This window comes from Rhipicephalus microplus, chromosome 10 (assembly GCF_043290135.1).
Source record: "Rhipicephalus microplus isolate Deutch F79 chromosome 10, USDA_Rmic, whole genome shotgun sequence".
NCBI classification, from domain to species: domain Eukaryota; kingdom Metazoa; phylum Arthropoda; class Arachnida; order Ixodida; family Ixodidae; genus Rhipicephalus; species Rhipicephalus microplus.
This window is the reverse complement of record NC_134709.1, coordinates 8451442-8464227: the sequence shown is the minus strand read 5'-3', so window position 1 is coordinate 8464227 and position 12786 is coordinate 8451442. Positions and strand designations below refer to the sequence as shown.

The following is a 12786-nucleotide window of genomic DNA, read 5'->3' as shown; positions in this document are numbered from 1 at the left end:
CACACAAAATAACACGACTGCTGCGGTGTGTCCGGCCATCACTGCCCAATAGAATGGGTGCAAGATAGCATCGGTGCATCGTGGTGTCGGCTAGAATACAAAAACAAATTGTAGGCAGGCGCTAAAGTAGTCAGTTTGCCCCAAAGGGAGCGTCGCGAGTTCGATTAAAAGCCGCACCACCCGCCGGTGCCGTTTCAGCTGAGCGCCTCCCTTCGTAGCCTAAGAGGGCGCTACGAGCGTCGTGTACATCAGTCACGGCTGCATCTGCTCCCACAAAAACGCCGGATTGCCCCGGAACTTCTCTTCCTGCCTCCAAGATTCCTGTGCGCAAGGTCAGTAAAGCTGCTAAGACTCTTTTGCAACCAAAATCTTCGGGACTTAAAGCACAGAAGCGAAAAAAACCCCACAACGAGGACGCGCCCGGGGTACGTTCAAGGCTAGGCCTAACAAAGCACCCGCGCCGACCCAACACTGGCGCGGGCGCAACGCCGGCTACTAGTGACCCCAATGCCGAAGTGCCCATGATGCTGTCCGCGTTCGACATGGACACCACACCACCTTTGAGTGCAACAGACAAAGCACACGTGTTTTCCATGCCTGCACCGCTTGCAAGTCATACGTTCATTACTACAAAAATAGGTGTAGGAGACGACAGGGGCAGGAACTATCACTTGGCTGTGTGTAAACTTATTTTGCCATATTTGGCGGAATCTGAGTGACAGCCGTGAGGTACGATTGGTGCTCGCATTTTGCATGCAGGTTGTGTTGCATCTTGTTATTGATTTACGTGCTCAGGACCAAGTAGTGCTAGCAGTTCATTTGTTTGGTTCCTCACTTGTCAAGTTTTTTGGCGCACTCTTCACTTGTTCAGCTCAGTGGTCTCTGGCACCCTACGTGGTCAAGGCAGGCGGCTATTGTCAGAGCTCTCTCACCTTCCTGCGAAGTCCATCACCTGGCACACATCACAATCAGGTAGGCATTTATTTCACCGTTATCGATCATTACCTATCTTATAAACAGTTATAAGGTGCACTCGCATGCCACAGCTCATACGAGCTAGGCATGTAACATGTCTGTCGCTATTATAAGGTGAATAATGAAACACGTGTTTGCCATGCTTGCATCGCTTATACATACCTTATTACTAAATTAGGCACAGAAAACAGTAGGGGTAGCAACGGTAACATTACTGTGCGTAGGCATATTTCAGTGCATTTTGTGGATTTTTAGTGTCGGCTATGAGGTACGACCATAGTGCTCGCACGCTGTGTTGCACCTTTATTGAGTTGCGCATGCAGGAAGCAGTACAGTGAACAGTTTAATTCTTCGGAATTATATGAAGCATTGCTTGCACTCAGCAATAACGGCATTTTTCCTTTGTTAGTGTCACTTAATTGTATTATTGTGGTGAAGCCTGCTGTTGAGTTGCATCTTTGTAGTTTGAGGATGTCACAGGTCTGTTTGTGCACGCACTCATTAGTGATCTCCTCGGTGCCCATGCACATGGCTGTTATAAGGTGCACTTGTAAGCCGGATCAGCAGGAGTCTGCTGTCACGTACACACCAGGCGTGTACGTGTCTTTGTCGTCTTATCGAGCGCAGACAAAGCACTCGTGTTTTCCATGCCTGCATCGCTTGCAAGTCATACGTCCATTACTACAAAAATAGGTGTAGGAGACGACAGGGGCAGCAACTGTCACTTGGCTGTGTGTAAACTTATTTTGCCGTACTTGGCGGAATTTGAGTGACAGCCGTGAGGTACGATTGGTGCTCGCATTTTGCATGCAGGTTGTGTTGCATCTTGTTATTGATTTACGTGCTCAGGACCAAGTAGTGCTAGCAGTTCATTTGTTTGGTTCCTCACTTGTCAAGTTTTTTGGCGCACTCTTCACTTGTTCAGCTCAGTGGTCTCTGGCACCCTACGTGGTCAAGGCAGGCGGCTATTGTCAGAGCTCTCTCACCTTCCTGCGAAGTCCATCACCTGGCACACATCACAATCAGGTAGGCATTTATTTCACCGTTATCGATCATTACCTATCTTATAAACAGTTATAAGGTGCACTCGCATGCCACAGCTCATACGAGCTAGGCATGTAACATGTCTGTCGCTATTATAAGGTGAATAATGAAACACGTGTTTGCCATGCTTGCATCGCTCATACATACCTTATTACTAAATTAGGCACAGAAAACAGTAGGGGTAGCAACGGTAACATTACTGTGCGTAGGCATATTTCAGTGCATTTTGTGGATTTTTAGTGTCGGCTATGAGGTACGACCATAGTGCTCGCACGCTGTGTTGCACCTTTATTGAGTTGCGCATGCAGGAAGCAGTACAGTGAACAGTTTAATTCTTCGGAATTATATGAAGCATTGCTTGCACTCAGCAATAACGGCATTTTTCCTTTGTTAGTGTCACTTAATTGTATTATTGTGGTGAAGCCTGCTGTTGAGTTGCATCTTTGTAGTTTGAGGATGTCACAGGTCAGTTTGTGCACGCACTCATTAGTGATCTCCTCGGTGCCCATGCACATGGCTGTTATAAGGTGCACTTGTAAGCCGGATCAGCAGGAGTCTGCTGTCACGTACACACCAGGCGTGTACGTGTCTTTGTCGTCTTATCGAGCGCAGACAAAGCACTCGTGTTTTCCATGCCTGCATCGCTTGCAAGTCATACGTCCATTACTACAAAAATAGGTGTAGGAGACGACAGGGGCAGCAACTGTCACTTGGCTGTGTGTAAACTTATTTTGCCGTACTTGGCGGAATTTGAGTGACAGCCGTGAGGTACGATTGGCGCTCGCATTTCGCATGCATGTTCTGTTGTGTCTATTGATTTGCGTGCTCAGCAGTTCATTTCTTTGGAATTGCACGACACATTGCTTACACCCGACAACATTGCGAATTTGCACGTCACTTAGCCATACTACTGCTTAACTGCAGCTAATCCAGCATGGGAGTCCTTGTGTGTACCCAAGAAGTTGGTGTATGGCAACAGAATCAAGCGATCGCATATGCGAAGTTTTGGGTGCCCTATCTTGAAGCCACCCATTTCCATCTCTTGCGCGTACTACTGGCAGGCTACGGTGCAATTCATACTTGGTATCAACTGTTTGATTAGTCAATATATCACAAAAAGCTTTAAGTAATTGTTTAAAGTAATTATGTTTCAAGCTAAAATTTTAAAGTAATTGTATTCAATATTGGACCTGGCTGCACTTGAGAGGCTGAAGCTGCTTTCACATATGTGCAAGATATGAACATCTGTTGTCAACATTAGCGATATAATGGATAGCATTACTTAAGTTGTGAACATGTGTAATGTTGGAGCATATGCTAAGCTCACTTTTGACTGCACATTCAGGAATAGCCTTTTAAGAGACCCAAGTTGCGCAAGTATGGGTGCAGTTTTCTGTAGAATTTGTGCAGTTAATGTTACAGTCTCCGTCATTATTTCTTTTCCTTGCGCCGCCTGCTTCAACTTAGTTTAAACATTTGTAGCAGGTCAAGAATATTTATATTCACTGTGCTCTTATATAGAGGACTGCTTAAAAAGCATTGGCTAATGTTCATATGAAATTGAACATAACCTGACATGCTAACCAGATATTGGAATGATTCTACTATTGTAGACTGTAAGGTATTATTACCATTGTAGCAGTGTTTTTATTATAAAATTGGGCGGTCTGAAAAAGTGCACAAGCCAGTGAATGTAATTTAGCAAAATAAGTGCTCTACCTTCATTGCAGCCATAACATCAATGAAGAATGCCCACTTGCCGGCATTGCGCACAGACATTTTCAACATTGACCGACTACTTCGAGCACTACCACTATCACAGCAGTGTGTTGGGCGGTGCCCTTTGCCCTTGTGAGCCTTGTGGAGCTTTGTTTAAAAACTATCAGAGCCTAAGAAGTCACGTCTTCAGACATCACAAGAAGCGATGCAGCAAACAGACTGATGATGCGTTTGTCTGCTCTGTGTTGTCATGCGGGGCGAGTGTGCCTACTCGCACGGAGCTTCTTGGTCACATAGCTGCCCATCTGGAGAGTGGAATTGATGCTGTTATGTGTCCTTTTGTGGGTTGTGGTAGTGTGCTGAGGTCAGCAGGTTCCTTCAGAACACATGTTTCAAGGTATCACCGGGGCAAAACTGCAACACAGTGCACGGAAGTACCTGAAATTGAATCCAGTTCAGATCAAGAGCACAGTAGCACACCCCCTGCTGATGTTGGAGATAACTGTGAAAGGGAGTCTGGTTGTGACAGCGATTTGCCGCTGAACCCCTTTTTTTTTTTATAGTGATGTCATAATCGTGGAGTGCACGCCATTTTCCTGCTCATATGCTTTGGTGTTTACAAAAACAAAAGGAGCCTTTTTTATTTTGCAAACAAAATCTGTTGCAATCAATGCTCTATCTCGTCCACTTCTTTTTTTCTTGTCTATGTGGTTTACGTCCCTACCTTTCTTCAGCCTGAACCTACTAGCCAACAACATGTTCTAGTAAGCTGGTGCAGTAGTTTCAGGGTGGTATTCCCCACCAGTCTGTTTTTTGTCTTCTTTTTTTGGCGTGTCACAGCTGTTGCACTCAATTGTAGGGTGGTAATATAGTTCTACATTTCAATCAGTTTTCACTTTAATATCTCTACAGATGAATTCATCTATTATCAAGTAACTGTTATTTACTTTGATTTTTGGAATAATTGCAGGAAATCTTCCAGGAGAGGATGGCGGCCTGTGCGCCTGCATTATTTCAGATGATGGAGGAGGCGCCGACGAAACATACTATGGAACTGGTGGTGCGCGTGAGAGACGAAGGACAAAGAGAAAAAGCAGTCCAGGTAGCTGTGCTACCATTCCTCTGCGCGCATTTTAAGGAAGACAAGAACTACCTTTACCAAGTATTTGAAGTAAGTTTCACTTTGTTGCATTATGTTAGTACAAAACTGGACAGTAACATCTTTTCAGAAAGTGATGTATTGGTTTGTTGAGAACAGCTTTAGGTTCTAGATTTTATAGAATACAGTCGATCCCGGGTATATCAAACTATGATATATCGAATTATTGGCTATATCAAAAAGTTGAGAGATCCCCTTGAATTTCCCATGCAAAAATACGGGACTGCTGTACACATCTATCGAACTCACGCACAGCAGAACATCCGCTAAATTGAACTCTGAGCCACGCTAAAGCCCACAAATTGCATTTTTCCTAACAAATAATGATCATTTATAGCCACAATTCGACAAGTTCCGATCCCTTTTCGCGTGCAAGTGACTAAAAGGGGGTGCTGAAAAGTGAAACATTGAAACTCCATCTTGCTGATCTAGCTCGTTGCACAGCACTTGTGAGTGCACCGGTATGCTTGATGTGCGATCTGCAGGTTTTAACGTGGGGGCATGGTGATGACCGAGGGCACCAAAACGAAGTGGAATGACTTAAGGAAGTTTAGTGATCTCATTGCGATGTTCGCATTCAATCGTGTATGATGGCATGTGGGACTGAAAAGCGTGGCCTTCGAGATGTGCAACTTCATGAGGTATTTTGGTGCTTCCGGTTTTAGAACGCTCATTTCGGAGGCTACGCTTTTTTCTAGCTTTCCGCACCAAAGCAACAGCTGTCGGTTACAAAATGACAAAGCCACAAGTGACATCGCTATCACCAACATGCTGACGGTGGGAGCTTGCTCGTTTGTGGGCAGCATCGCCTTTTGTGGCTTGTGGACCTGTGTACTTCTCGCCTCGTTACTGATAAATCATCATTTGGAAGTCGGCGCTACACATTGATACGCTCGTAGCGATAAAAATCATGGCTGGTGCTAGGAGCGACCTCAAGTAAAGCACAGTCGTGAACTGTTTCTTTGCGGGCTTTGTGCCAGGTGACGACTTTGAGTGCGTCATGACTGCTGTCAAGGGCGTACAATGCCTCAGTAAATTCTATGCCTTGTTAGTGTTTTCGGGCACCATCTCGGACAGCGAGCGGCTTCATTGGAGCAGAAGACGACGTCGCTGGTTCTGACTGCATGGATGCCGAGATGATGCCCAATGTTGACGGTGCCGTGGAATTATTGCTTTCGCCACCAACGCTCTACGGAGCTTACATTGGCATTCAGTGCCACTCAGCGCTGTTGTGGCCGAATGAGCTGAATTTGCTTACTTGGAAGGGTCCAGTGATATTGAGGACAACTGAAACTTGGTGGCACGCAAAAAGAGAGAAAAGTTTACAGACTATTTTCAAGTGAAATGAAGTGCGATAACTTGCAAAAGTAGATGTTCAGGCCTTGTTCTTTATCATATTGTGAGAGAATCATTCTTTAAGTGCTTGTTAGGATTTCAAAAAACTGTTTTTAGGTCTGAGATGCTCTAATTTATGCCTTAAATACACATATTTTGTGTTTCGACTCATCGATATATTGAACTACATATATCGCGATCCCCTTCGAGTTCAATATATCTGGGATCGACTGAATGCTGTGCAGGTTTTTAGCACAAAACAATAGCTTTTTCAGTTGAATTTTGTGAAAAAAGCTGCTTTTGTATAAAGGAAAATTAAACTTTGACTGCTGAAATCAGTTTTCTTCTAATTTCACAATTTCTGAACTTTGAGCAGACTTAACTTTTTTACACTTCTTAATCGATGTATTTTCTTCCCATAAAGAACAAGTGCAATGCTACCGTATGAGAATTTAGTGACCGCTGCAGCAAAATTTTTTGACAGAACAAATATGCTAAACATCCAAAAATACCTAATTCATGAATTGCTGGACACAAGTTAAAAGGAGGATAGTGTAGCTTTGCATATCTTTTGCCTTTGTGCTTCATTTTAAGGTAATTTTGGTGGCTTTGTACAGCAGCATTATTCATTAAAATTACACCGGAACACGCGCTTTGTCACAAGTATCAGCATTTGAAGATAGTGTAAAAAAAAGGCAATTTTCAATTTTTTTGTGGAACTTACTTTGGTTATCCGCATTGTGTCGTAGTCACAAAAATGTTCTGAAAAAAAAAATACACTGCCCTTGAGCCAACAGTTAGTGCGGGCAGGTGCCATTGTTTCATCAGAGCCACTAGGATAGGGAGTGAAGTCCCCAAGCATCCGACTATAAAGTTCACAGAGTGAATGAGAAGGAACGTAGCGCTGTGAAAAGTGAGACTTCATGCAACAAAAACTGTGTTGGGGCATGGTGCACGCATGGTGAACCACAGTGCACAAACTTGGTTTACTAGCCTTTTTCAGGCTCAATGGGAAAAAAAGTGTTTGTGTGCAATCAGAGTGCTCCACATGCACAAAGCATTAGTTTTTTGCAATGCACTGCAGAACAATGTTTCTCGTCACTTTGGCTGTAGTGCCTCATTACGACGCAGTGAGGAGGGCACTAAGAATGGGAATAGGCCAGAGTTGTTGCAAGATGTTGCTCACTTTGTCCCTTGCTGTCGCACATGCAAAATAATTTTAAGCAATACTATCACCACTAACATTGATATATTGACCTGCAATCATTCAGAGTTGTCTATGATGTTGCTGTAATCCAAAGAGAAAAATGAATCAAAATGTGAGCAGGTTTTTTTGCGTGCTCGCTATCCATTCTACTTTGCTCTAAAATTGTTCCAAGTTTCAAGGCTCCTAGGTAGGTAATTTGTACTTGGTGCACACAGCCTGCAATAGACCAGGAACCATGGTGGAAAACGGAATTGCAGGGATCGCATCTCTGATTTATATATTGGAATGGCCGCAACTGTACATATCTCTTTGTGCTTTTGTGTACATGGGATATTTTTGCTCATCCAGGAGGGAACAAGCATCACTGAAAAGCTTGCCGAGTTGCCATCAACGCCTACAATCATTGCACTGGGTGAGTTCCCTTGTCGATATCATTATGTGTTGATTGTTGTGCGAGGAGGTCAAGTAAATTGATGACATTTTACAACATGAGTGTGAGCCTAACTCCAGCTACAAGGTGCAGTAGATACTTATACACTTAAATAACAGATGTTGTCGGAGGAGAAGAGTGGAAGATGAGGGCAGACCTGCAACTGGGTTTTATTCAGTACACTCATGCAGGGAACCTGCGTTCATTCTGATAGTCTGAGTGAAGTATCACAGACACAATCATTGCTTTTGTTCATTAGGAAAAAAGCCTAGGCAAGCTCAAGTGCCATTGGGTCACAACTGCATCTCAATTCTTGTCTTTGCCAGTAAAGTCTGCCATGGTTTACTAAAAGTAAACAATTCGTATGCATTTAAGTTGGGCAGGTGAGAACCTTGTCTGGTCTTTATCAAGGGCTGGTGTTCCCTACATCATTCATTTATACATTGACCTGTATGACCAATGTTAACATTCCTCCATGTCTGAGTGACTTCGTTATCCTACTTGACGAGCGCACGTCGAACTCAGTGGGGTGGCACTTAGTGCAATCTTGCACACCTCATAGAGGCAATGCGGGGTCTTAGCATTTACCTTGAACGGCACAGAAGAGTAACCTTCACCCACAAACTAGCTCACCAGACAAAATGCTGTGCTTTAATATTAACCCAACTTTAACATCAGATCATACATTCTGAACATATTTACCACGAGCATGTGAAGACTTATTTTATGATTGTGCGTATTCGAAGACTGAAAAAGGCCATTGCACATTTTTTCAAAGGAAGCCTTGGAAAAATTTTGGGAGCGTACAAACCACTAGTAGGGTGTGTAAAATTGCACTAAGTGCCACACCTTTTAGTTTGTTAGTTGCTTATCAAACCAGGAGGAATGTTTACATCAATCAAACAGGCCAATATATATATGAACGGCGCAGGGAACACAAGTTGTTGATTCCTGACAAGGGTCTTATCTGCCTCTGACTTCAGTGAAAGTCCATTGATTACTTGTCAGAAACTATGACAGCCATTACTGGCAAGAATGAAATTCGGAGATGCAGCCTTGACCAATTGGCTCCTAAGCTTGCTGAGGTCTTCTTTTTTTTTTTCAGGAGGAAAATGATTGGGCCAGCGTATTTGGCTCAGATTGTACAAGAATTAATGCAAGTCTATGATGCATAGATGAGGAATTTGCAGACTGTAGCGTGTAACCATACGTGTTCTAAATGAAGCCCATTGACGAGTCTGTACCCATCCTTGTGCTCTTCTCATATGTTTCATTTGAACCACACCTTGATAACCTTAAAGGGCTCCAACACGAAAAAGGGCAGCAGGTGCGAAGGTGGCCAGAAGTCTCGCACAAGTGTGCACACAAAGATAATGAAGTTGGCCCAGAAGCTGCGTTTCAATCAGTGAAAGTGTGAGCATGAATCATACACATTTTCTGATGATATCCGGTTATTAGAGCTGAATATTATCTTGATTGTGGCTTTGCATTTTCAATTTAATTTGTTTGTAAGTATTATGAGCCTGGCGTTTTCTTTTTTTTTGTCCTTCGGAGTGTAGTCAAAATATACTGCTATTATTTCACAAGAGCCAGCACATGAAAATGCACTCTCAATTGAGATTTCTATATACTGTGAATTGTGCCAAGGACATATAGTATGTTGTGAAAAGAGAAAAATGGAAGGTTTGGCCTTAATTTTATCCTAGTTATCAATCTCACTGATGCTTCGTTAAAGAACCCCAGGTGGTCGAAATTTCCGGAGCCCTCCACTACAGCGTTTCTCATAACCATATGTGGTTTTAGGACATTAAACCCCATATATCTATCTAATCTCACTGATGCTTATGTTAAACAGGGTTTGGAAATTCATTCATCTAAACCAAGGGCATACACAGAACTTTTTAGGGGGAGGGGGCCCTTTTTGATCTGAACCAGAGGTCTGGGCAGGCAAATGGTAATTTTGCGCTAAGTATTTCATGGAGAAAAAAGTTTGGGGGGAAGGAGGGGAGAGGCACGGGCCCGGTGTGCCACCGCCTGGCTACGAATAAGTGTAGTGTATATTCACATGATGTTTCTTAGTTCAGGTCAAGCTCTTTCAGTTTTTTTACAGGATCCTCAACCCCCCCCCCCTCCCACCTCAGCATAGTGAAAAAAAACATTCTGTGATCAATAAACAGTGCTTAAAAAATTTCACTAAAGCTGCTGCTTGGGCGAGTTGGTTCATGATTAAAATATGTGCCGTCTTTTTTTGCGCTGGTAAATCTATATTAAGAAAGTTCAGCCATAATTTGTAGCTATATGTGGCACATAGAGCTTAACAGCAGAATGCAAAGTTGAAAATCAGTATAGGTATTCACCCGTGCATTCTGCTATACAATAGCAACAAATATTTCTGAAAATGTAACTGCTCATTCTGAGCATGATCAGAGCCAGTGGGAAACTTCTCAGGAGCGCCGGGCAGGCCCTATACATCCTGTGCATTTTTGCTGATTTTAGGTAGTTTTCTCAGTGACTAAAAGGGATATTCATATAATCCATACATCATTTTCTTCCAAACTTTTTGCTCTTTTAACTTCATAATATAGAATTTTTGTGAATTTTTTACCACTAGAGCTTGACTTTTGAGTTAATTGGCATCTATGAAAATTTGTAACACAATAACGGTAAAGTGCATAGCTTCTATTTTGCTTCAGTAGCTGTATACAAAAAAAATAATCAACTGGTTATCTTAAAATACATGGGAAATAATGGTAGCTAAGTAATAAAAAACTGTTTTGAGATATGGAATAAAGTTCAAAAACAGGTGAAAAGTGATCGCACTGTCAGAAACACTGTTCAATTATTTTGTTTAGTAGTTACAAGCTTGGTAATCACTGCCAAAGTCAATTTTTCGCCGTGGAGCCTCTCGCAATGCTTGTCTTGTTTTTTTTTTTTTGTGAGATGTCATTCAGCTCTATCTGCAACGTATCGTCAAGTGTGGTCAACGATTTCCAGCAAATTCATTGTAGTTTGGCCAAGCTTCAATCCTATCTCAGAATAGAGGCTCGTGTGATACTACCATTATTAAATGCAAAAAAAATATTCAATGTCGCCATTTCTAGGACTCTCACCCTAAACAAAGAAAGGAAAGATTCTGTGACTCAATTCCCATTAACTCAACACTTACACTGAGTCGTTCTCACACATTGTTATTCAGTTGCATCAGAAATATTAGTCCATGTCCATTAGAGCATACCCGTTGTCCCCATGTATATACGTGATTCACCTCGAAAGATGCTGAAAAGGCTGGGAGGTTTAACAATAAAGAGCTTGCTGGTTCAGCACCTCAGTACGTCACAGGGATTTATTCACATTAACAAGAAAACTGTACGGGCTTCAACGAAATTTACACTTCCTCAGAACCTTCTTTACCCCCAGCATCTAAGGTTATCGACAAGCACGGCAAATGCAAGGTGTAATGATGCTAGGAGCTGAAAGTGTTCCAACCTATGTATTCTGAAGGCGGATTGTGAATACAAAGGTGCACAGTGTCTTCGGACTGCTTTAGAAGTTACCCGACAATCTTCTATACACAGCTGACTCTAGACAAGCATTTTGACTTTTGTACGTCAGAAAATTAGGCCGTAAGCATAGAGCGAATGCAAGGGGCTTGCACTAGAGTGTGTTTTCACTGGCTACTTCCTTTTGGAAAAACTGGTTTTGAGCCACCAAAAATGCTGTTTATGAAAAGCACGAATGTGGATGCACAAAGGGACACCCCTCCCCAAATTGCAAAGAAAACAAAGCGATTTTTTTTTTCACATTTTGCTCTACCACGTGCCCCTACTTTTTGTATCAAGGGCCATATACATACACAGAGAAGGCATTATAAAGTGTGTGTAAGTTGCTTCTTGCATTCATTTGATCACTTGTTTTTCACATTCTTTTCAGGCATAAACATGCTGAAGTGATGAAGAATGGTGATGTAGCAAGCTACAGCACATGTATTATATGTAAATAAATTCATCTGTGTTTTGTTAATGTTGCATTATTATTTATATGGTATGCAGCAGCAGGGGTGGTTTACACACACACAGTACATAAAGACTGCATTAGTGTAGGTTGAAACAGTACATAAAATTGGACATAAAACTCAATCATGAGAATCTACAGGCAGCCACATAAACATTCCATTCCATCCCGTAAAACATCGGCTTTTCGACAGTACTGGTCAACAAAAGCTTGTGTTAGTTTTTCACAAATTAAGTTACTACCAAAACTAAGTTTATTTTATGCTCAGTGAAACAACTCTTTCCTTCAAGGCAAAGAAACTACACAAAACCTTAGTCAAGCACAGAAAAGCCATTAAACGAAACCAGGTGTTTTACTGAAGCTTCTGTTTTCATTAATAATAACGGAATAATTTACAGCCAGACTGCTCTACAGCGATCTCCGTTTATTCCTCCTCTAAATACAGCAAATTCTGTATTCCTACAAACAGAGTCATGATGTGTTTGAGATAACAGATTTGCTGTGTTTGGGATAACAGATTTGCTGTGTTTGGAATAACAGATCTGCTGTGTTTGGAATAACAGATTTGCTGTGTTTGGGTTAACAGATTTGCTGTGTTTGGGTTGACAGATTTGCTGTGTTTGGGTTGACAGATTTGCTGTGTTTGGGTTAACAGATTTGCTGTGTTTGAAATAACAGATCTGCTGTGTTCAGGAATACAGATATGATGTGAAAGAGAATACGGAAAAATGTATAACAGAGACTTCGTGATACGGAGCCTGCTGTTACTCATTTACAGAATGCCTCCGGCAACGATTTACCAGCAGCTTTTGCTGTGTACCGAGACATTTTTTTTTACAGTGTATCTCAAGGGCCGCCGCATCCTCGCGGCCTCCTACACGACTCGGCCTCCTCCCGACACGTTGG

General features: G+C 42.4%; 1 protein-coding gene across 1 annotated transcript in view; it reads left to right on the top strand.

Moving 5' to 3' along the window:
- The window catches only part of LOC142774862 (uncharacterized), a 29099-nt gene extending 17210 nt beyond the window's left edge, over positions 1-11889 (top strand). Inside the window, exons 2-7 of the mRNA XM_075876002.1 lie at positions 172-332; positions 872-972; positions 1901-2001; positions 4709-4909; positions 7788-7851; positions 11800-11889. Coding sequence (XP_075732117.1) covers positions 172-332; positions 872-972; positions 1901-2001; positions 4709-4909; positions 7788-7851; positions 11800-11819 — 648 coding nt within the window. The 3' untranslated portion in view covers positions 11820-11889. The remainder of the gene's footprint in view (positions 1-171; positions 333-871; positions 973-1900; positions 2002-4708; positions 4910-7787; positions 7852-11799) is intronic.
- The last annotated feature ends 897 nt before the right edge of the window (positions 11890-12786 follow it).